General features: G+C 52.8%; 9 protein-coding genes across 9 annotated transcripts; 4 read left to right on the top strand and 5 right to left on the bottom strand.

Annotated features, from left to right (window-relative positions):
• Positions 1 to 336: 336 nt before the first annotated feature.
• On the bottom strand, positions 337 to 743 carry GUITHDRAFT_141836 (hypothetical protein; the record flags this gene model as incomplete). The annotated part of the gene is made up of 2 exons (XM_005828497.1): positions 337 to 368; positions 407 to 743. 2 exons carry the CDS (start codon positions 741 to 743, stop codon positions 337 to 339), a joined length of 369 nt encoding a protein of 122 aa, XP_005828554.1.
• A 1,183-nt stretch (positions 744 to 1,926) lies between these two features.
• GUITHDRAFT_95930 (hypothetical protein) lies at positions 1,927 to 3,491 on the bottom strand. The gene is made up of 10 exons (XM_005828496.1): positions 3,469 to 3,491; positions 3,368 to 3,417; positions 3,272 to 3,308; positions 3,100 to 3,213; positions 2,919 to 3,048; positions 2,777 to 2,868; positions 2,534 to 2,728; positions 2,340 to 2,486; positions 2,081 to 2,275; positions 1,927 to 2,028 (listed from the first exon to the last, which is right to left on the bottom strand). The coding sequence occupies exons 1-10, from the start codon at positions 3,472 to 3,474 to the stop codon at positions 1,990 to 1,992; spliced, it is 1,005 nt and encodes a 334-aa protein (XP_005828553.1). The 5' UTR covers positions 3,475 to 3,491; the 3' UTR covers positions 1,927 to 1,989.
• A 1,564-nt stretch (positions 3,492 to 5,055) lies between these two features.
• Positions 5,056 to 5,334, top strand: GUITHDRAFT_46122 (hypothetical protein; the record flags this gene model as incomplete). Its single annotated transcript, XM_005828495.1, has 1 exon — positions 5,056 to 5,334. A coding segment is annotated over one exon (279 nt), but the record flags the coding sequence as incomplete, so codon positions are not given.
• Positions 5,335 to 11,805: 6,471 nt separating this feature from the next.
• On the bottom strand, positions 11,806 to 12,668 carry GUITHDRAFT_55919 (hypothetical protein; the record flags this gene model as incomplete). Its single annotated transcript, XM_005828494.1, has 3 exons — positions 11,806 to 12,170; positions 12,424 to 12,495; positions 12,542 to 12,668. Coding segments are annotated over 3 exons (564 nt in total), but the record flags the coding sequence as incomplete, so codon positions are not given.
• Positions 12,669 to 13,163: 495 nt separating this feature from the next.
• GUITHDRAFT_153779 (hypothetical protein) lies at positions 13,164 to 13,918 on the top strand. Its single transcript, XM_005828493.1, has 3 exons — positions 13,164 to 13,290; positions 13,402 to 13,437; positions 13,493 to 13,918. The coding sequence occupies exons 1-3, from the start codon at positions 13,180 to 13,182 to the stop codon at positions 13,871 to 13,873; spliced, it is 528 nt and encodes a 175-aa protein (XP_005828550.1). The 5' UTR covers positions 13,164 to 13,179; the 3' UTR covers positions 13,874 to 13,918.
• A 658-nt stretch (positions 13,919 to 14,576) lies between these two features.
• Positions 14,577 to 15,258, top strand: GUITHDRAFT_153778 (hypothetical protein; the record flags this gene model as incomplete). Its single annotated transcript, XM_005828492.1, has 1 exon — positions 14,577 to 15,258. A coding segment is annotated over one exon (284 nt), but the record flags the coding sequence as incomplete, so codon positions are not given.
• Positions 15,259 to 16,549: 1,291 nt separating this feature from the next.
• On the top strand, positions 16,550 to 17,924 carry GUITHDRAFT_153776 (hypothetical protein). The gene has a single exon (XM_005828491.1). The coding sequence runs from the start codon at positions 16,643 to 16,645 to the stop codon at positions 17,669 to 17,671; it is 1,029 nt and encodes a 342-aa protein (XP_005828548.1). The 5' UTR covers positions 16,550 to 16,642; the 3' UTR covers positions 17,672 to 17,924.
• Positions 17,925 to 17,992: 68 nt separating this feature from the next.
• On the bottom strand, positions 17,993 to 19,957 carry GUITHDRAFT_112279 (hypothetical protein; the record flags this gene model as incomplete). Its single annotated transcript, XM_005828490.1, has 13 exons — positions 17,993 to 18,085; positions 18,135 to 18,194; positions 18,239 to 18,344; positions 18,531 to 18,634; positions 18,690 to 18,827; positions 18,874 to 18,927; positions 18,997 to 19,025; positions 19,119 to 19,148; positions 19,206 to 19,394; positions 19,513 to 19,596; positions 19,640 to 19,686; positions 19,745 to 19,833; positions 19,907 to 19,957. 13 exons carry the CDS (start codon positions 19,955 to 19,957, stop codon positions 17,993 to 17,995), a joined length of 1,074 nt encoding a protein of 357 aa, XP_005828547.1.
• A 574-nt stretch (positions 19,958 to 20,531) lies between these two features.
• GUITHDRAFT_112278 (hypothetical protein) lies at positions 20,532 to 21,245 on the bottom strand (the record flags this gene model as incomplete). The annotated part of the gene is made up of 1 exon (XM_005828489.1): positions 20,532 to 21,245. One exon carries the CDS (start codon positions 21,243 to 21,245, stop codon positions 20,532 to 20,534), a length of 714 nt encoding a protein of 237 aa, XP_005828546.1.
• Positions 21,246 to 21,496: the final 251 nt, after the last annotated feature.

Here is a 21,496-nt window from a genome sequence, read left to right as displayed (position 1 = left end):
CTGGTGTCCGCTGCTCTTTTCTCATCCTTCATCGCATGATCCGCCATCTGCTCTCGGTCATTCTGCGGCGTTTGCCCACTTGAAAGCACCGCCTCCTCGTCAACTTCCAACCCCTCGATCACGAACTTTGGAGGAAGGGTGCTGGACAAGTTCGTACTTTCATCAAGTCCTCCCTTTACGAATAGGGCTCTTCGCTCGTTCTCAGCCATCAAGCTTCTCTGCATGTCAGCTTCTGTCGCTTGCATGCTCTTTCTCCTCCTCTCGTAGTCGCCATCTCTGGCTATCAGCGGTATGCTGCTCCCTTCCTCGGAAGTAATTGAATTCTGCATGTCCTCCTCAGTCGCTTTCACAATCAAGCACGTCGAAGCCTGTGCCGCGGCATCAAGCGCATCCTTGTGTTCAGAACCATAGATGTCCGTGTAGATTTGCCGGCACTGATCGAACAGGCTCCTTGCTCTGTCGTAGTGCCCGATGCTCTTAAGAAGGAGTGCAGTGTTGTACTTGCTGTCTGCGATGGGCGAGGAGTAGAACTCTTTCTCCGAGGCAGACAGTCTCTCAAACTCCACAGGAAATGTTGTTTCCGCTCCCTGGAAGCACATGTCCGCCTCCACCACGTGATGCACGCGAGACTTGAGCAAGCTCTTCTTGTCTTTGTCCTGCAGGCTGTTGTGCGATGGAGTTCTTCCCGATGTTGCCCCTGGTGTCACTGTCTTTCCTGCAGCAGCTCCCGGAGTGAGCGTCATGCTCGGAGAGGGAGAGATAGGATTGAAAGGCACCCTTGCTGCAGCTGGGCTGGGCATAGAGGATGGGGAGAGTTGCGAGTACGAATGATGTTTAGGTTCACTTTGTGGTGTCCGCGAAGGTATGACTCTCGGAGCTGCTGAGTGTGCAGCATAGTTGGTGGGAGTTCTTGCTTTGCTTGCAGGAGATTGATCTGAGCGTTGCCTGTTCGTCACGAATGAGATGTAAGAAGTTGTTCGATGATTAGACTGAGATGGATGATTGGGTTGAGACCTCGACTGTCTGTTTTGAATGGCAGACTCGTCGGGACTTTTCCCCTCAATCCAGTCCAGAAATTTTGAGGCTTCTCCTCCCATGATCAGAAAATTCCAAAATTACACGCCAAAATCATGCAAGTTCCGCTGTGAGTCTGCGTTAACAGCACCAACAATCTCTAAGCACCAATAATCGCCGATAGAGCGATGGTGCGGGTTGAGAGGAGCGGTAACAACGTGCTATTTGTGTAAGAGGTCGGAACAAGCCTGGTTCCGGCAGTGACTTGTTCCTTGCTTGTCCTGAGATGACAGATATTGGACACGATACCGAGGAACCAGACGCAAAGAGACAAGGTACGAGAACGGATACCGAAGGGCAAGGAAGACGAAGAGGGAGGGAGCAAGGCGAGGGAGGGAGTAGAGATGAGCTGCTAGGAGATGAGAAGGAGGCAGGGAGGATGGCGATGGCAGGGAGAAGGAGTATGAGGAGGCGCAAGGCGTCAGGCCATTGTGATCAAAAAGAACGTCAAATGGCATCACCCTACCCCCAGCAATGCCGGAGTTTGAACAATCACCGGTACTTTGGATTTGCAAAAAAGAGGGTACTTTCCAGTCCATAAGTAGTGGTAGGAGAGGGACCCCTCCTAGGAACGCCACCCACCCCCACGGCAGCGGGTAGGCCTCGGAACTCGGAGAACAGAAGGCAACAAGAATAGTTTTAAAAACTGAGATGCTTCGCACACTAAACTCTTCGCCGCGCCGGACTCGGAGTCGGCCGCGCGGCCGGGCCTCCGAGCCCGGGAGCTCCGATCGGACTCGGGCTCCCGACTACGACCCCTTGAAGTCCAGGAGGGCCCAGGCTAAACTGAGTGTCATACAGGCGGCAGGACTGAAGAGTCACCGGGAGTCTACTAAACTCCAAGTTTTGGTTCTCGGATTTCAATTCATTGAGCTCAAAGTCACAGACGGTCTGCTGCTGCCCGAACTGCTTTTTCTAGACTGAGTTGACGATCCGAATGAAGTCAGCATAGATCTGAGTACAGGCAAGAATCAGCCCTACAATCCACCACGTCCACTCCTCTTACCCCAGCAGCAGTGACAGCAGCTCCAGCGCCAGGGCCCTGGATGACAAGGGGCTGAGGAGTGTATCGCTCCGTGTCAAAGGCCACGATGTTATCTGCCCACTGCGTGCCGGCGAAAGGATGGGTCTTGGGGTACCGGGCCAACTTCACAGAGCACTTCTTGTTCTCGACGTCGACCATGCCGACATAGCGGAGCACCTGAAACACGAGTAGACACGCTCAGATCTGTGAGCCGAAATGATGTCAAGGCATGTAGAAGAACCTCGCCAGCATCGTTCGCGGCCTTGATCAGAGCGTCCTTCTCAGCATCGTAGGCTACCAGCTCCTTCACGAAGGCATCAGCCAGGTTCTCTCCCTCCTTGGGCTTCCAGTCCTGGAGGGGCTTCGGCACGAGGCTTTCGACAGGAATCTGACACCAAATGTCACCGACGAGAAAGGTTGTGACCTGAGACTCACGTCCGACAGCTCGACGTCGATCCCGCACTCTCTTCCCAAGATAACAACTTTGCGAGCAACGTCCATCCCAGCAAGGTCGTCACGAGGATCAGGCTCAGTGAAACCCTTGTTCTTGGCATCAGCAACAACATCGCTGAACTTCATTCCAGGCTTGTAAGTGTTGAAGATGTAGGAGAGAGTTCCGGAGAAGATACCCTTCGAAGCCAGTCATTCCAAGACTCCACCACCCGACATCCGTCGCACCTCGATCTTCTTGACCTTATCACCCGTCTTGATAAGGTCAGTCTGAAGAACATGAAGAATAGGGAGTCCTGCTCCCACAGTCGTCTCATAGCCTGTACAAGCTCAGATGAGCAACTTCGACCCAACAGTCGCGTCTGCATACCCCACTTTCCAGCAGTCTGCTGCATGTTCATGCAAGACTTGTAGCGATTGATGGGACCAGAGCCAACTTTCTTGTTTGGCGTGATCACATGGACTCCCATCTTGAGCCAAGACTCGTACATGTCGGAGACCTGCCAAGCCAAGGTGTCAACTTAAAGGGCAGCACGTGTTATGGACCATACCGGCTCAGACGAAGTAGTGTCGAAGATGACAGCGATGGGAGCGACAGACTTCAAGTGCTCAGCCATCTTGGCATAATCTGCCTCCTGTCCAGCAGTCTTTCCAGATTTGAACGACTGAGGATCAGGAGTCACAAGTGTCACCAGCCTTTACATAGGAATGTCAAGCCCTCACGTTGACTTGGTCGACAGTGATGTAATCATTCTTGCACCTGGGTAGAGATCAGGTATATCCATGGCATTGGACCGGAGAGGATGGGTTCAGACTTACAGCATGACTGGTTTGCCATTTTGACGGCTCGCAACAGCAGCTACGGTGACCTGTTTCACCACCTGTCAAGGGAAACGAGCCGTGCAAACAAGAATTGTTACATCCATGTTGCTTTTTGCAAGGATGCTTTTAGTCTTCTCAAGCTGGTTGAGAAGCTCTCCTCCGACAAGGCCAGGTCCAACAATACCAACCTAAGATCATGTGAATGCGTGAAACAGGATTCCCAAGTTGTTCATGAGATATTTGAATACAGGACTGTACATGAGAACTTTCATGGTCGAAACCAATAAATCTCAAGCACATTATTCCTCAAAATAGTGATGGATGAACCGATCAATGTAGATAAAAGTCGCTCTCACCGCAACCTTCTTGGCAGCCATGGAAGTCGCAAGGGCCGCATTCTCAGCAGTAAACCTCCTGACGCGCCCGTTGGAAGTGAAAGAGGGTCCGCGAAGGGCAGGAGCAACGAAAGCCTGACCTCCTCTCCTGAGAATCGAGGCGCTTCCTCCTCCTACCACCATGAAGGCCTCGGCTGTCGTCGCCGCCAGCATCAGCATCGTCACTGTGGCCATAGCGATCCTTTATTTGCAACCCTACTACCCCCGAATTCATTTGTACCCCTACCCCCCTTAACGAAATATCCCATACCTCTACCCCACATCTATCTATGCATTCACCATCTTTTTTCTAATATCTGTACCCACCCCACAACTCAAGTACCCCTCTAAGATACTCCCTCCTGTACCCCCACCCCTAAGATCCTCCTCACATTCCCCATGTCTAAAACTGGCTACCCCCTAGTTTTCCCCGTCCAAGTACCCACACTCGTTTCAGGATCCTCCACCCCTACCCCCACCCTGTCATCCCTCGTGCAGGGGAGAGTACCCCCTGGTCCAGTTTCTCGTTCAAGGTGAGTCTACTCAGATTACTGTAGGTAGGGGTACATGAAGTACGGGTACGAATGAGGATATCTGGTACAATTAGCAGGGGTAGTCTTGCTGAGACGAGGGGATGGAATTCACGATGGGTGATTGGGCTGTGATTGGTAGGGGTGGGTGTGAGAAAGAGGCGCCGACAATGGCGGTCAAGAAGAGGGCGGGAAGAAAATGGAGTAGGGCGGGGAGAGGAGGGAGAGGAGGAAAGAATGGACGGTGAGATGTGGGTCAAGCAAGAGGATGAGCGAGTACCGTGTGCAAGTGAAGGTAGAGAGAGAAGTGGAGGGCAGGCAAAAGGAACAACCTGGAGGTTGAGCTGCAGGGGTCCAAGGACGGAGAGGGCAAGGCAACAGGAAGAGGGGGGTTGCCAGGTACATGTTGGAATGGAAATCCTGACAGCAGATAAGGATTGAGTGAATGGGTGGGAAACAAAGGAAACATTGAGGATCAGACACTCTTACTGATTAGATGAGCTTTGGAAGAGTGATCGTAGAAAGAACAGCAGACCTCAAGTGATATGTGCGTGTCATGGTTCACCTTTGAATGAGGCCCAAACTCCCTTATTGTTCAATTTGTATGGGCTGAGATGATTTCTTTTCAAGATAGGTGTGGTAAAGCCACTGCATGTAGATTGGTTTGAAGGAAGAAATCCCTGGATTTGCATTTAGGAACAGAAAATCTGGCAAGATGGAAGATGCAGAGGCAAGAGCGAGGAGGTTGCGGGAGCTGAAAGAGCGAGCCAAACGCGCACGTGAATCGGGAGACAACAACGAGGAGGAGGCGCCCAAGATCAAGTTCCGCAACTATCAACCCAAGTCTGATGAGTTCAAGACCGCGGTGGTGGAGCCGGTGAAGGTCTCGGTAGACAAGGAACTGGAACAGGTAGGAGCGGCTCCGCAGGGTAACGAGATACAGCTGGATGTTGCCCCGAAAAAGCCGAACTGGGACTTGAAGCAGCATATCCAGAAGAAACTCGACAAGTTGGAGAGGAGGACGCAACAGGCCATTGTCGAGATGATAAAAGACCGAGTGTCGCAGACGCAGGGTGAAGATAGCGGTGCTGATAGCAGCGGTAGGATGTTGGCTGCTGCTGTGGCTGGGAAAGTCTCTTGAGCTTGCAGAGAGGGAAAGGAGCATGTTGTTTTGAGTTGCTAGTCTTCCGTTGTCAGGATTTGAATGAAAACGTGTTTCTATGCCATCTCTCTCCTCCTAGAGGCTTTGCCGCAGGTAGGCGCTGTCCGTGACCCTCCTGCAGAGCAGTCAAGCAGGTAGAGGCGATCGCGTGAGCATGGGTAGGGGATCAGCAGCATGTCACCTGCGTCGTGGGCTGGACGCCGGGCTCGAGTTGCGGCTGACGGGAGCAGTCAAGAGGGAGAGGCAGTGAGAACCTGCATGCAACACCTGGAGATACAGGGAGTGGAGGTGCCGGAGAGCGGAGGAGTGCGGAAGACGCTGCCCTGGTTGCTAGTGCCCCTCACCTGTCAGCCCCACGGGTCAACGGGGAAGGAGGGGAGGAGCGAAGGCTAGTCTCACAGCCTGCAGAGCCTTCAGAGCCTCGTCCCTCATCAGCACGGCAACGTCCCCGTCGATGTTGTGCATCTGCGAGCAGACGGTGAGAGGAGCGGAGGGGGATGGAGCAGCGCAGCGGTCGCTTCCTCGCACCATCCCCATCCACAGCTGCTCGAGGACTTGGATGGCGCCTGCCTCTTGCAACCTGCCCCTCTGCAAGTCTCCCTCCCTGGCTATCGCCGCTACCTGCGGGCCTGTGAGGAGCAACGCGAGAGAGGGCAAGCAGAAGGGAAGAGAGAGGAGATGGAAGAGAAGGGGGAAAAGCGCAAGGCCAACAAGATGAACTGGGAAAGAGAAGGAGGGGGACTAGGAGGAAGAAAAGGGGCTAGGAAGACGAGCTGGTACCGCGAACGCAGCATCTGCCTTGAGACGCAGGAGGCTCTCAGTGGGATAGAGCCAGCGATATCGCAGTCTGAGAATCTTCATCAGCGCCTGTACGGCTCCTGCTCGCACCATCGACTCGACGTAGTCGCTGCTTCCACCTGGAGTGATGGAGCTCAGGGGAGGGAATGGAAGCCGGAGAGGGCAGAGAGGACGGAGGAGGAGCGGGGGGGGGAGAACGAAACAGACCGGCAAGGAAGCCAAGGGATCGAGCAGCGCAGGCCTTGCAGTCAGGAAGAAGGCAGATGATGCGGAGGAACCAGCCTCCTTGTAGCTCGCTCACAAGCGGCTGGACCTGGAAGGGAAGTTACCCTTCCTCCTTACTCCCTCTGCTCCCGCCACCATTTCCATCAGGCGCAGGTCCTTCTGGAGCTTCGAGATGTGCATCCCCTCTGAGGCAGCGACTCTTCACCTCCTCCCCGTCACTTGCGCATGCTGCACCGTCTTTCAGGGGCTTCGAGAAGAGCGACGACGCCAGCGAGCTCAGCATCTTGGCGGCCTGACCTTGACATGAGCGGTGGGGGCAGCCCCAGCAGGATGTTCACCTGCTTCCTCGTCTCAACATCCCTTGAGCTGAGAACTTCGGTGATCAGCTGGGAGGATCCTGGGAAGGAGAGGACAGCTTCTGCCCCCAGGAACCCTGCAGGGGTTCGTCAGGACTCCTCGCGACCCTCCTGCGTTTGCGGCACCGGACTCAGCGATTTGGGCAAGGCAGCGCAAGCATTGCTTCGTTATGCTTGCTTTCTTCTCCCTCTGCAGCAGGTTAATGAGGATCTTCACGCCGTCTGCGTGACGCGTCAGCGCCGGCTCACGATGTGCGTCCCGACCTTTCTCGAGCAGCGAGTTCACGACGACTCGAGATGAGCACATGTTCGCCAGGGCCTCTGCTGCTGCCTCCAGCACCTCCAGGTTCTGACAGAGCCCCGTCAGCCTGCCCTACCCCAGCTGTAGCCTACCTGCTCAGACTTGATGACGTCTGTCAAGATCACGATCCCATCCCAGTGCACGATGTGCTCCTGCCGCTCCTGAGCCAGCAGGACTTCAGCTGGGGAGAGAAGCTCTACCGCCCGCAGACCTGCCCGCCTTCTGCGAACTCCGCGATTCTTTTGCAGGCCTTGACCTTCTTGCCAGGAGGGACGTTTGAGTGCTGGACAACCGCAAGCAGTTCTGGGATGCTGTGATCCTGCTCCTCGGATAGTCAGGAAGAGGAGCGAGAGGAGGGGAGGGAGGAGGGGAGGGTGGGGAGAGGCAGGAGGAGAGGCAGGAGGATAGGGGGGATGGGGAGGGGATGGGGGAGAAGCAGGGAAGGGAGAGGGTTGTGGTAGTCTGACATGCAGGCTGTAGAACCAGGACGGGACAAGTTTCGCTGCCGTTGCCTTGATGACGTTGCGGATCCCCTGGCGATGGAGGATGGCGACCAAGACCTTGATCTCCTGCGTCATCACAGAGGCTGAAGGAATGAGTCAGCAAGACCCTAGCTCGAGCCCGCTGGACCCTGACGGGCCTGCGGGATGCTTGCGGGACGAGTTTGACAAGTGCAGGGGAGTTGACGGGAGATGGGAGATAGCTGGGAGGATGAGCACCTGAGACTGCGACGACAACTTTGGATATCCAGCTGATACGTGGTTTGCACCGCAAGAAGAGCTGGCCTTGTGCTGGGGAAGGAAGTGAGGGGGTGCGCAAACTGTAAATAACAACAGAGAGGCACGAGAAACGCGAGACTAGAATGGGGGGAGGGAGTGGAGGGAAGGTGGGAAGGGGAGAGAAGAGCAAAGAAAAGCAGAGCAGATTGGGAGGGAAAGAGAGGGGAGGACACAGGGAAGAAGAGGAATGAGGGAGGAGGGAGGAGGGAGGAGGGAGGAGGGAGGAGGGAGGAGGGAGGAGGGAGGAGGGAGGAGGGAGGAGGGAGGAGGAGGTATTTTGACCTTGATCCCCATCATCGCACAGCTGGAGCCATGAGAAGTAAGCGATCAACACCCCCACAAGATGGGAGTCCAGCTCCATATCACGAGCCCACCTTCAAGGCAAGTGAGGAGAAATAAAAAACAAACAGGAAAGAAGATAGGAAAATGCGAACGAGCAGATGGGGAAGATCGGGGAGATCGGAACGCAAGGAAATCCAGCGTGAAAAAGGGAATGGAGAGGGGAGGGGGGGGGGGGAAGGAGAGAAAAAGTAGGAGAAGAAAACGATAGCAGACCTATAGGCGCTCTTGACGTTGGAGGGGATAACGGACACATAGAGCCACTTGAGGAGGCGGCGAATGGCTGCCCCCAGGCTAACGACGAGGAGGATGCCGACGTACCAGTGGCCGAGGGACAGCTGCTGCATCGTTGACATCACCCAAGGGGTGACTGGCGGAAAAAGGTCAGCTGAAGGTGAGTCGAGTGAAAAGGAGGAGGGAGGGAGGGAGGGAGGGAGGGAGGGAGGGAGGGAGGGAGGGAGGGAGGGAGGGAGGGAGGGGAGGGAGGACGTGGAGAAGTCACCGGCAGGAACGATGGGGGCAGCGTAAAGAATGACGAGGATGGAGGAGAAAACTGTTGCCTTCCACTTCCACTGCCTGTAAAAGTTGAGGAGGAGGGAGGAGGAGATAACACTTACTGAAGGGGCTTGAGAGTCTTCTCTGACTCTTTCCTCAGCTCCTTCTGCCTTCTCAGCTTGGCCTGCATGCTCCCTCACTCACCCTGTCGTCCTCTTCCTTCTCACCCCCTTGCTCCTCCCACTCCTCCTCTCCTACCTCGGAGTCCTTCCTCCATTCCGAGACTTCCGACTGATGCCTGCAGCAGCATCACTCTCTGCGACCTCGCAAGCTGATCCACCTCTTGGTCAGCTTGTACATCTCGTCCGCATGCTTCGCGTCTCGCCTCTGAAACTCCCACTGGCCCGACAAGTTAAGAGGCGCATGGCAGCTGGAGCAGCGCGAGCACCTCAAGCTCTCGATCGTTGATCTGCTCGTTCACAGCGTCGCTCCAGTCAGGAAGGATCGAGTTCCTGTACTAGGATGAGAACCGTTGCAAGATCTCCATCCTCCACTCCCTCCTCTTCCCCCTCTCTCCCCTCCCAGGCTCCCCCTCTCCCGCCCTCTTGAGCAGAACTATCTTTCCTGAAGGAATCTTGTTTGGCAACAAGGGAGCTGAGAAGTCTTTCATAGCCTGTCGCTTTCACCCTCTGCTCCTCCCGAGAGAGCCAGAGGAATCGCTGTTTGTGATGACACGTCAACAGAATGCTGCAACTTGTTCTCGACCGCTCACATTCCACAGTTGAAACGACTCCTTGGCTGCTTCATACTTGCGAGCCGCCACTGCACTCGACAAAACCCTCGATCGCATCCTGCCCGCTGCTTGTCAGCTCCTTCCCCTCCTTCCCTCTTCCTTCTCTTCAAGTCCACCTGCGCTCTCGTTGCCATTCCTTCCATTCACTGAGAGCGATGCTATACACTTTCCTGCTCCATCGCCTGACATCTCCGTCACGTGACAGCAACACTCTTCGTCCTCTCACTCTTGGGCAATCTTTCTCCTGTGCTGTCTCAGGTGCCTCCTGCGGGTTCCGAACTGCCAGACTTGAAATGCCTCCCGTCCGGTGATGTGAAAGAACTTCTGGTAGATGACTTGTCGAAGTGCCTGAACATGAAAAGAGTGAGAAGAGAGGAGAGGAGCGGAGTGGACAAGGCAGGGCAGGGCAGGGCAGGGCAGGGCAGGGCAGGGCAGGGCAGGGCAGGATTGGAGTGAACGTGAGGGGGGAGAAGGAGCGAGGACGAGGGGCAAGATCAGTCGGGGGATGATTTGCAAAGGAGGCGAGGGAGCGCGAGAAGGAGGAGGGAGAGGAGATGACCGCAAGGAATCTTGACAGAGAAGCTGCGTGAGCTAGGTTAGTCTGCTCGACCACCTGGAGCGGAGATCAGAACAAGAAAAGGCTATCAAGATCGTTTCAGGACCATCCTGCATTCTTCTCGCTCCCGCTGCAAAGTCCTGTGGTGATCCTCCTCCCTCTTCTTCAGTTCATGATCGTGAAAGATCCTGAAGTCTTCCAGCGTCCACTTCTGCAGCTCCCAGTCGTCTTCAGACTCGCCCTCCTCCTCCTCAAGGTCAGCCTCTGCTCCTGCCGCGCTCGCGTCGTTGATCGCATCAGCATCATCCCCGATCGACTTCCTCCTCCGAGACTCCATCGACTTCTCGGTCTGCTGCATGTACTGCAAGGCTGCAAACGTTCGCTCGGGATGGGCGGCAAACCAGTCTTGCCGCAGTTTCTGGAAAGCAGCCTGCAGGTCCGTTGCCTCGAAGATCCCTTCCCTCCTGTCCCCCCTCTTGCCATGCTCGAGTCGCGCCAGCATGAGCAGGTGCCGCGTCCCCGCCCCGTTGCTGCCGTCGAAGAAGTTGAAGTTGAGCACGAAGGCCTTCTGTAGCATCACCTCCGTCACTGTGCTGCCCAGCCTCACCTGCTCTCTGTCGCACTGCCTGCGGAAAATCTCCATCAGCTCCTCGGCTGAGTACCGGTCGAAGTCCATCACAAAGGGAAAGTGCCTCCTGAGCATGGTCGGCTTCGCCGGCTGGTAGTGTCGGAAGATGTTGCCGACTGAGTTCCTGTCCCTCCCGGAGACAAGGAGGGTAAAACCATCGCCATGCTCCTCGAGGAACCTCTGGATGACCTGCACCACTGCCTTGATCACCTCCACCGACACTGAGTCGGCAAGGGAGTCGATCTCCTTGAGGAGCACTACGTTTCCTCGGTGCCTCTCAAGGAAGTTACGGAAGTTGTTGGCCGTCGACTCGGGGCTGGAGCCCTTCAGCTTCGGGGCCCGCAGGAGGATCAGGGGCCAATGTTCGTCCTCGTGACCTCCAATCGACAGCCTCATTGTCGGTCGCTCCCATGTGTTGGACACGTTCATACTGCCCTGAGTGAAGCCGTCCGTCTTGATGAAGCCAGAGGCCCACAGGAAGCGAGCGTAGAGCTTCGCAAAGTGGTACTTGCCAGTCCCCTGCTGCCCCAGAAGAAACATGTTCAAGCAGCGGTTGCGAACTCCCAGGTGCTCCCAATATCTCAGGTAATACTTGCAGAGGTGGCCAATCTTGGCCTTCCCTCGCTGTACTCCCACCATCTTCTCCATCTCAGCCACCACGGCATGGAGACTCGGTCGAGTCGCCTCGAAGCTCTTGTCGGCAACAATGGCAGGAAGTGTAGTTGTGCTTGGCAGGTTGAACTCAACTTTCCCATCCTCTCCTCCCGGCCCACTGTCCCCCTCTTTCTCTCCATTCCCGTCCCCTTGCCTCTGGAAGGCAGCATGCAGGCGAATGTCCTCCATTGGCCACAGGTGGACTGACCCATCCCAACTGCCGCTGATGGCAACCATTCCATCGGGAGAAAAGCTACAAGTGGTTATCCCACGGGAGTGACCTCCTGCAGCAGAAGCAAGCGCGTCACAAGGATGGGAGACAGGGCATCGCACAGCAAGAGCAAGACACTGGAGGGAGCGGGAGGGTACCTTTGAAGATGCAGGCCCGTTCCCAGTCGTCGGAGTCTTCCGCCATCACCCAGGCAATGAGGTTCTTGTCGAACGACCCAGACAGGATCATCGTGCCGTCCAACGAGAATTTGCAGCAGCGCACGGCATCGACATGTCCAGTGAGCACCCTCATCACCTTTCCGCTCTCGAAGCTCCAGATCCGGACAGAGTAGTCTTGACTCGATGAGATGATCAGAGTCCCGTCGAGGTTTACGTCGACTGACATCACGGCGTCCTTATGGCCGGAGAAAGTCTTGACATCCTTCATGGTCTTCGTGCTCCAGACCTTGACCGAGTTGTCCGATGACCCTGAGATGATGCTCTGACCGTCGGAAGTCACTGCGATAGAGTTGACAGCATTGCGGTGTCCCGTTAGAGCGATCCGACGAGACGTCATTGATTGTTCTGCAGACGATTCGTCTTCAAAGAACTCCCAAACCAACTGGAAAGAGTCAGAGCTGTCGAAGCTGCTGATACATGTACCAGTGACTTGTCGGCCGACGCAGAGATCGCTTGCACCTTGGTGGGATGAAACTTGACGTCCATGACCGCCTGTTTGTGCTCTTGAAGCGTGTACAACTCCTTTCCGAGCGATACATCCCAAACCTGTACGTAGACGATTGCTCACAGTTAAGACACTCTCATGCAATCATCTCTCTTACCTTAACTTCACCGTCCAGCGACCCGGATATCGCAAACTTTCCATCCCAGCTAAAGCTGCAGCTGTATACTGGACTTGCGTGACCTGAACAAAATGTTGAGTTGCTGCAAATCCCCGGCATGCGAAAGACCACCATCAAATTGACGAAGAAAAGTGAAGTCATTCAAACTCCAAAGCTTGAGGGTCTTGTCTCCGGAGCATGAAAGGAGCATGGTTCCATCCATAGAAACGCAGCAGGCATGCACTGGCTTCTTGTGCTCCCTCCATATGACTCCATTTTCGCTCGACGACGATTGCACAGCGCCCATTACTTGAGATCCCTGGTGACTTCAGCTACATACGTCGACCAAGTGACAGGAACACGTCCTGGTAACTCTGACTCCCTCAACCCAAAACACCTCACAGCATTTCCATCACCCTTTTCAGGAAGCTGATTCGCACCATCGGAGTCTTCATCTGTTCACCATCGTCTGTTAACACCAGCATCTTCATGCTATGATGCTCTTCACCATCATTTCATCTACTTCTCATCTTCATATCGTCCTCATCCTCGTCCTCATCTCGTCATTCCGCATCGACGCTATCAAGCCATTATCAGGCTGAATCCTGCAAATGAAGACCACCCCTGAACCACTACCCCTCTTTTCTACACCATGTAAATGTTGTGGGTGGGCTTCCAGGTAAGGTGACCGGAGCAGCTGGTGAACCAACTTCAAAACTGCCGTAACCACCGGAAACGCACTGTAACGTTCTTGACGGCCTTTCGCCATGGTCAGGGCAGTTCACCATGAAGCTCTGCGGCGACCTGCGGCGGCCATAGTATTCTCAGCGGCAGCAGCTCTAGTTGCGATCTGCTGCCTGATGGTTCTCTCGAATGCGGTAAGCTTGTTCTCACTTGATCTCTTTGCCGTGCTATTCTACCAGTCTTATTTTCTTCCCTTGTCTTCCTCCCTGCGTGCGCTGTCGAAGTCCCTGACAAGACGTCGCCAGCATTCAAACATTGTGTTCCACAACAAGCAACAGACGGTAATGATAGCTCACGATCTATCTAAGACAGCACAAATGACGGTTGGTATTGCAGAGTCTTGAGCAACAGAAGTTGTGGGAAAACTACTTTCCGGGATACAAAGCGATCAGGGCACGGTACGAGCGTACAAAGTTGTTATACAACGCGCACATGAAGCGCATGGGTGCACCACAAGTACAAAAGGGCGAGGAACTCCACAGCAAGAGCATTGCAAATCCTTACATCTTCTGCAAGCGAAGCTTCCCCCCTGTGAGTGACTACGATCAAGCGGAGTTTCACTCTTGCCTGGATGCATTGGGTGTGAAGAGAATTAATCTCCAGAACGTCGGGGACTCACAAGTTGCAACTGACATCACTGGAGCGCCAGCAGGATATCATCAGCACGATGGGCCGAACTCACTCTCACCAGGATCGGATGGCTGGTCCAGATGGTAAGTGGAGAGGGAACGAGTTTGTAATGGTTGTAAAGATAGGATCCTACGTGCTCGAGGTGTTTCCCACTCACATCGTATGAAATTTGCAGCTCGAACTGAACTGGTCCCCTTGCTCCAGCACTTCGGAAACGAGGCACCGCAGTCGTTCTTTTGATTGTGGAGGTCCGAGACAGTTGACTTGACCGTGACTTGCTAGCAATTGAGCAAGTCACGGTCAAGTCTCCTTTGGGCAGGAATTGACAAAGCTTCCTTCCATTGCGATGACATATCAGGAGTTCTCTTGACTCATAGATGCCTTGGTCTCATGCCACTACATCGCACATCATCTGTACCATCTCACCTGGAATTCGACATCCATCCTCGCATTACACCATCCTTGCTCGCATCACACCTTTCTTCCCATGAGTTTCGTGCCACCCAGCTCATTTGCGGATTGACACCAAGGGAGCTTGATCGAGCTACTGAATCAATCCTTGCTGCAGACACCGAATGGGCTTTGTGTGTGCTGTATCTCAGAACAGTATGTAGTTTGCTTAAGAGGGGTGAGATGTGATTTTAATTGTGGAGTCAGCCAGATACACCTTTGAGATTTTTCAAGTTTACATTCAGATCAAGCAGGATGCTCAAAATAACTAACTTCTAACTTAGTCCGCATAGCCAAATCCATATAAAATTCCCACAGGAAAGAATCCCTTGCAAAAACTATATGGTTTCACACTTAGTTGCCCGGGCAGTCGAAGGTCTGCTGGTGGGGATCCTGGAGGGTGAAGGTGGCAGCGGAGCCATCCTGCCAGGACTGGGGGCAGAGGTTGTCATAGAAGCCCGGTCCGGTAGCCATGGGCTGAGTGTAGAAGTAGGCGGGGAAAGAGCAATCCTGAATGAATGCGTTAGTCAGGCAAAGAAGCAGAGCAAGACTCTCATCATGGTAGTGACAACAGACATTCAAATTGGTGTCAATATCAAATTCATCATCAATGTGAAGATCTGAGCTCACACAATGTAGGTCAGAGCATGTGCAATCAACACAAATCAACAATCAAGAACCAACACATTTTCAGCACAGCAGAGAAAAAGCAGTCATGGCGGTAAACATCAACACGATCACCTACACAGAGCAAGAATATTTGTATGTCACAAAGATATTTCAACTGTGAGGGACCGTGACTGAGCTCAAACCATTTCAGTCAGCACAATTGTTGAGACCCTGCACGTGTTACGAGACAGAACATCCATGGTTATGTGAATGGGAAGAAGACAAAGTGAGAACAAATACACAACCAACAGGAGCTCAGCTTCCTCCAGAGGATCGAGCATAGGGGGCAAGCATCGACAGTACAACTGGGGCGATACGTACGAGCTGGGAGAAGAGCATTGCGAAGGCTGCCTGTCTCTTGGAGGGAGACCCTTGATGAAGAGCCGCACCCCTACTGGATGTCTCACCCAAATTCACAAGGACCCCTGAATCTAGCCTTCTCACCCATGATTTTGGTGTAAAAAGGACGGGTTCTAGAGTACCTGTTTTTCTCATCGATACTCACCCCTACCTACCACCACCCCCATTTATGTAGGCTTGACAGCAACGTCCTTTCGACTAAGATTGACTATAGCCCTCAACAACCAAGTGTTGACTATAAACCCTTTTAATTAAACAGTTATCTCACGCTTGTAGTCAACTCAATTATTTCAGGCCCGCACCGGCATAATACCACCCACCCCCAGGAGGTCCTCGACAGATTCTATGACCCACCACTGGAAAAAGCACCTTGTGTTATATAAATATGGGGTACTTGTTACACCCCACCATGGAGAACTGGAAATCCCCGAAATAGCTCAGTGGATGGTTTCTAAAGATGGTACTAAGATTCAGTTACATCCTGGTACAGTTTTTAGTCAACAATATGGGGTCCATGTCCTTGATCAACTGTCTTGTCGAAGGGTAAATACTTCTATCAATTGATAGTAATAGTTTAGTAAATATCGATGTCAATACATAACTTTACTCCATAGAGAAACACCCACCAGCATTCTCCAGATTACTTGCCCCTCTATGGAAATACATTTCTGCCTCGTCATCAGGCAGGGTTATTGAGGTTAGCATGTAGTGGGTGAGGATTGAGGAAGAGAGAAGGAGAAGAGAGAAGAGGAGAGGAGAGGAGAGGAGAGGAGAGGAGTACAAGAATATGTTCGATGATGATATGATGATTGGATCAGGCCATAGAAGATGAGGGGATGAGATGATGAAAGTGTGTATCGACAGAAAATACGATTGCATGTCGTAGTTTCAGGGTGACCAGAATGCGAAGCTGCAAGGTTGAATTACGATTCAGAAGATGTTCGAGAGTACTATTTGCATAGGTTTAGAGTCTTTTTTGTTTCTGGACAAGATGTTCCTTGGTAAGCCTGGAATGATCGTAGGCTACCTTGTGAAACCGTGCTGTTCGTTATGAGGCATCTTCCGGCCAGTGAATTTACAACAGAGGGGCCACGAAAGGGGATCTTAGTGCTGGTGATCGAGAATGATTATGAAAGAGTAGATGAATGAAAATGAAAGAGTAGATGCATGTGACATGTTGCCTCTGAAGCATCTAGATATCTTTAGGATGAGGGAGAATGCCAAGAGAAAATATAGCAAAACAAGAAGAATCTTCTGATCTTCAAGCTGACGTCTTGTGTCTCCAGGAGCGTGTAGCGAACGTCTTGACGTACAGTGAGCATCTCGGTTTTGTTGTGCAATAATCTAACTGTCGTAGCAGTGTCCGCCACGAAGACCATGACGTCTCCAAACGAAGTCGAGAAGGGGGAAGCATCCGAGTCTGAACCACTGGTCGAAACTTCCGCTGAAAAGCAAGAACCTCTGAGGGCAGCCCCTATCCGTGCTTTCCATGCAGGAATCCATTTTGTCTTCCTGCTGTTCGGCAAAGAGTACGGATGGGCTGGGTTTTGCTACCTCGTCATCGGAACGACATGCTCTGTCGCTACATCAGTGCATGTTAACTGGCTCGCTGGCTGTGCTATGATGATGCTTTTCTTTGCCACCTGCTTTTGCTTCGCCGGGTACCAAGCTGTGAGCGGCAAGTACGAGCTCGCAAGGCCTCTCATGTTGGCAGCCATGATGATGTTCCTCTCCTGTATTCTTGGCGGTCACTTCTTCGTTGTCTGGTCGAAGTCGGCTGGCAAGGATGTTATCAAGGGCGCGTCCTTGGCGGACCTGCCGAAGGTAGCCAAGAACTATGAGGAGAACACAGTCTTCTACCTCAAGGATGGGTCGGTCGGCACTGATTACATCGGAGAGTTCAAGTACTGCAAGGACAAGCTCCCTGTCGTCGGTACTTGCGTGTATGACTACTACTGCACTGCTCCTCTCCTCGACACTACCTATGAGAAGGGAGTCGTTGCTTACGCGTGGGTTGCGACCATGTCGCATGTTTCCTGCTCGGACCCCACGTTCGAGAAGAACGTAGTGCAGGCGAGCTGGAGCAAGAACTTCAGAGCAGGATTGGGCGTGAGGAGGACTCATCACTACACCAAGTCCATCGAGGAGGCTTCCAAGAAGTTCTCGATCAAGACTGCATCAAATGCTCCCATCATCAAGTGGATGGCGGATCCTACACTGGACGAGAAGAGCGCATGGCATACAGGATGGCTTGTTGAGTTTGTCGTGTTCACGCTCTACCTCTTTGTCATGTTGATCTACAGCTACTGCATGGGATTCACGGAAGACGCCCTCCCCCAGGCTCGTAAGATCATGGACCCATATGCTCCCCAGAAGCCATCGAGGAGGAAAAAGGTCGAGTCATGATTGGCTCACCCCTGATGTCTTACTAGTCGTTGTCAATATTGTTCTTGCGGAGATTTTGCTTCGTCTTCTGGTCACCAACATTTCTTGCCTGTTTCATCCCTGTTGATGTAGCATCCTGGTTGAGAATGTGTCCGGCGGTTGGCGGTTCTTGCGAATCAAAGTTTTTGATGAAGGGAGTGTGCTAGAGATGGAAGGGCTCACGCAAACCAATTTCTTAGAGATATTTATACTTGAATGAAAACCTGTTCTTCGCATTGAATGTGGCTGAATACTTAACACTACGCTCTCTCAGTCTGTTCATGTTGAACTCCTCTTCTCCTGTCACGTGAGCTCCAGGCTGCTCGGCTCCTGTTTGGGTGGTTTGATGAAGGAAGAAATCTGTAACGAGCTGATTGGCTCTGGTCCTAGTTTGATCTGCGACAGGAGCCGTCAATATCGAAAACCCTTGACGTCTTCGCCTCACCGGCGCATGGAAGAAATTTTCGTTGATGGATCGCATGTCAAATGGGCGTTCTTGCTTTGACTGCATCGTCCTCCACGCCCCCTGCTCTCAGCTTCAGCTCAAACCCTCTCAGGACAGATTCTCGTTGCTGCCTTGGGCGAGGAAGAGCGCTTGTTGAGGTCCTGCTCAGAAGGAAACTCTTTCGTATTGTCGGTGGCGGCGACTTTGTGCCTAGTTGCAAAGGAGCCAAACGAGGTCTCGGAGAGGAGGCGGGGGGTAAGCTGAACTTTCTCCCCCACAGGAAGGAGAGCAGGATCTTTCCTCGTTACCGTCTCGTAAAGGCGAACAGGCTTGTTCCTGGTAGGGCTTCAGACTGGATGGGACCGGCACGGAACACAACGCTAGCTCTCAGCTCACCTGCGATGCTCTCCTTGATCTATCTGGGGATCTTTCTGTGGAAGGACGAAGCTCACGGACACTTGCTGCCCATCTTCTCCCTCTTGCCATCGTTTCTGCTGCTCCTGCAGGCGTGAATGTCAACATCTCCATTGGTAGCGAACGAGGAAGCGCGCTGACATGATCGGTACACGACAGCTCTCCGTTGCTTGCTTCGCGCACGCTAGCCTCGTAGTTCGTTTCCACGGCCCCTGTCCCTATCGTGACTTCGATTGAGTTTCTCCTTTCAAAGTCTGTCGCGTTGCTGAGCTGAAGACCCTGGGGGATTCGTAACTTTCATTTGCATCTTAAATCAGGCAAGCACCTCAACTGAAGGTCTCCTGCTCTCAGCCTTGCCTCCATCCCTGTCAGCCGACCGCTACGCAGAATTTCAGTCTCGTGCGGATGATGGCACATCTCAATGTTGTCACATTCTCTTCCATCGCACCGACAAAGTTGTCGACGTCTTCAGACAGTCTGCACGCACCATCAAACAGCCATCTCAAACGCGACAAGTCAAGTGTGAGTTCCTGAGGATCTCCAGTCGTTCCTCGTCGGTGATCTTGAAACCAACTTGCACGGCGTTCATGGTAGAGCTCCCTGCCCATCGCAGATGTGGCCCAGTCGGGACAATCTTCTCCCTCCTCGACGCCTCACGATATGAACTCCTGCGCTCCTGATGTGATCTCTGCTCCTTGTCTTCGAATCTTTCTGTTGATCTTGCTGAGTCCGGCAGCTTTGCATCCTTGGCTTCCCACGCTTGCTCGCCCTGAGAGGAGCAGGCAGGTGGCTTCGCCGTCACTGACTCAGTCGACGGCCTGCGATTGTTTACGGCATTTGGAGCGACTGATCGGCACGCCGTCAGATTGCGCGAGGTGTCAACGAATTAAGGGCGTACCTTCAGGTGTCCATGGTCGCAGGGAGCTGGAGGAGGACTGGGTCCTTGCTCGCCCTCTCTGCTCACGTTTGGCCAGCATGAACTTCGATCTTGAGGCTTCTACGTGGCTCGTGCGGGCACGTTCCGTCTGTGAGCCATCCTTGAGAGAACCTGTCGCATCAGGACTTGACCCACTACAATTTCACTATCGTACCTCGGGATGACGTGTCTTCCTCACTGAGAACAGCCTTGCGCTTCGATCTGTCAGCAGATAATCTCTGCCAGCCACTTCATTGTCTCCATCCTCCAACCTTGGCACCTTTGTCCATCCTTCCATCTGCTTCGGCAAGTTCGGCAGCCGCGGTGCAGACGCCTGTCTGACACGATGGCGATGCTCTGCGGCCTGGCCTGAATCACGAGCTTCTCCCAAGGACGAAGATGGCTGGACAAGGAAGCGCCCACTCTCTGCTCCTGGGGTTACCGTCGCCCTCCCCGCCATCTTCATCCTCATCCTCGGCCGCACGACGTTCATGGCCAAACGGTTGTGAAGGCTGAAAGAGTCTTGTCAATCACCCGGAACTCGGCGGAACAAAAGGCTTCTGGGACAAATTTATAAGTTTATATATTTGTACTGTTTTCATGTCAATAACTCGGCGGCTGGTCAAGGTGTATATCACCCCAACCTTTTTGATATGTATGACCTCCAAATTTACCTGGGAAGCTCTTCAGTTCGATTCCCACCCCTGGCTGCCCTCTTATTTTTTTTTTTCGCGCCACAGGAAACCAGAGGGGAACAAGAAACAACGGGGAAGAGAATCGAGAGGGGGGGGGGAGCGTGTGACTTCTGGGACCGTAGATGTTTGGTTCAGGAGATTGTTCGTACCATGTTAGTAAACTCTATACAATACATATGATTACCAAGGATGGTCAACCCCCTCCACCATAAACACTGTTCAGAAGGCGAGTTCTACATGCATTTGAATGCGGCGATGACCTGCCATGGTGCACCTTAAAGAAGCATTGCCATAATATTCATGCAATCAATTTGATTTCCAGACTATATTACATTCGCTATTTAACTAGGTTTCAATTGTTTCTTCTGAGCATCAACTTGGGGATACCCTTACATTCAAAGAGCACGAAATCTTCCATATATCTGCAGAGTGATCCATGGCAACATCAATATCTTGAAACTTCTTAGACATAGGAATGGAAGAATCATTACACTTCTGAACATCCCCAGTCCGAAGGACGGAGAGTTCCTTTGAGATATGAGCAACAACGTGGTCCTGCATTTTTTCATCATCCTCTGCAACAAGTCCCTTGAGGTCCAAGCAAGCTTTGTTTCTAACCAATTTAGATGAAAAATTCTGAAAGTTGGATTTCATGTGTCGATTCTTGAAGTAATAACCAGCCTTCTTCACATCCACCACCCGAATATCGTCTAGATCATCCTTGTCGATCTCGTCAGTCCTTGTGAGCAATTTCGAACACGCATATCGCAGTTGCTGAAGCTCGCCAAAGCTCATATCATCGCCGTTCAACGAAGGAAAGAGTTCATCCGAATCAACCCTGTGCGTGCATGAATCAGGCCTCCAATGAGCGGTACAACCAGGTCGGACTGCGCTGGTCTCGTGACATCCGATGCTTACTCTGTCTTCGTCTTTCACAACCTCTGGAGTGGAAGCTGCTGATCTTTGAGAGTCACAAGGTGATTCAACAGTGTGGAAAATAGGCATCTTTTTCTCCTGGCACATTCGTGATTTCTTAATTGTGATTGAGTTAACCCCGATGCTGCGCTGCAAGCTCATAGTCTTCATTTTTGCAGCAATATGTATTGTCTTCCGTAACTTGGAGTAGTTGGCAGTCAACCTATACTGTAACGAATAGTGCGTCTGCAACCTTCAACTCTCTACAACCTTGACACTGTTGAGCGCCTTCCGCTTGCAACGCGTTCTTATAGGAGACGCCCCTTAACCTACCCTACCCCATGATGTGTGAGCACTTGAGAAAATACCCCACACACTGCCCTAAGAAATACCCCTGATGAGATACGGATGGGTATACCCCA

This window comes from Guillardia theta, assembly GCF_000315625.1.
Source record: "Guillardia theta CCMP2712 unplaced genomic scaffold GUITHscaffold_58, whole genome shotgun sequence".
NCBI lineage: Eukaryota > Cryptophyceae > Pyrenomonadales > Geminigeraceae > Guillardia > Guillardia theta.
This window is presented reverse-complemented; position numbering and strand designations above follow the sequence as displayed.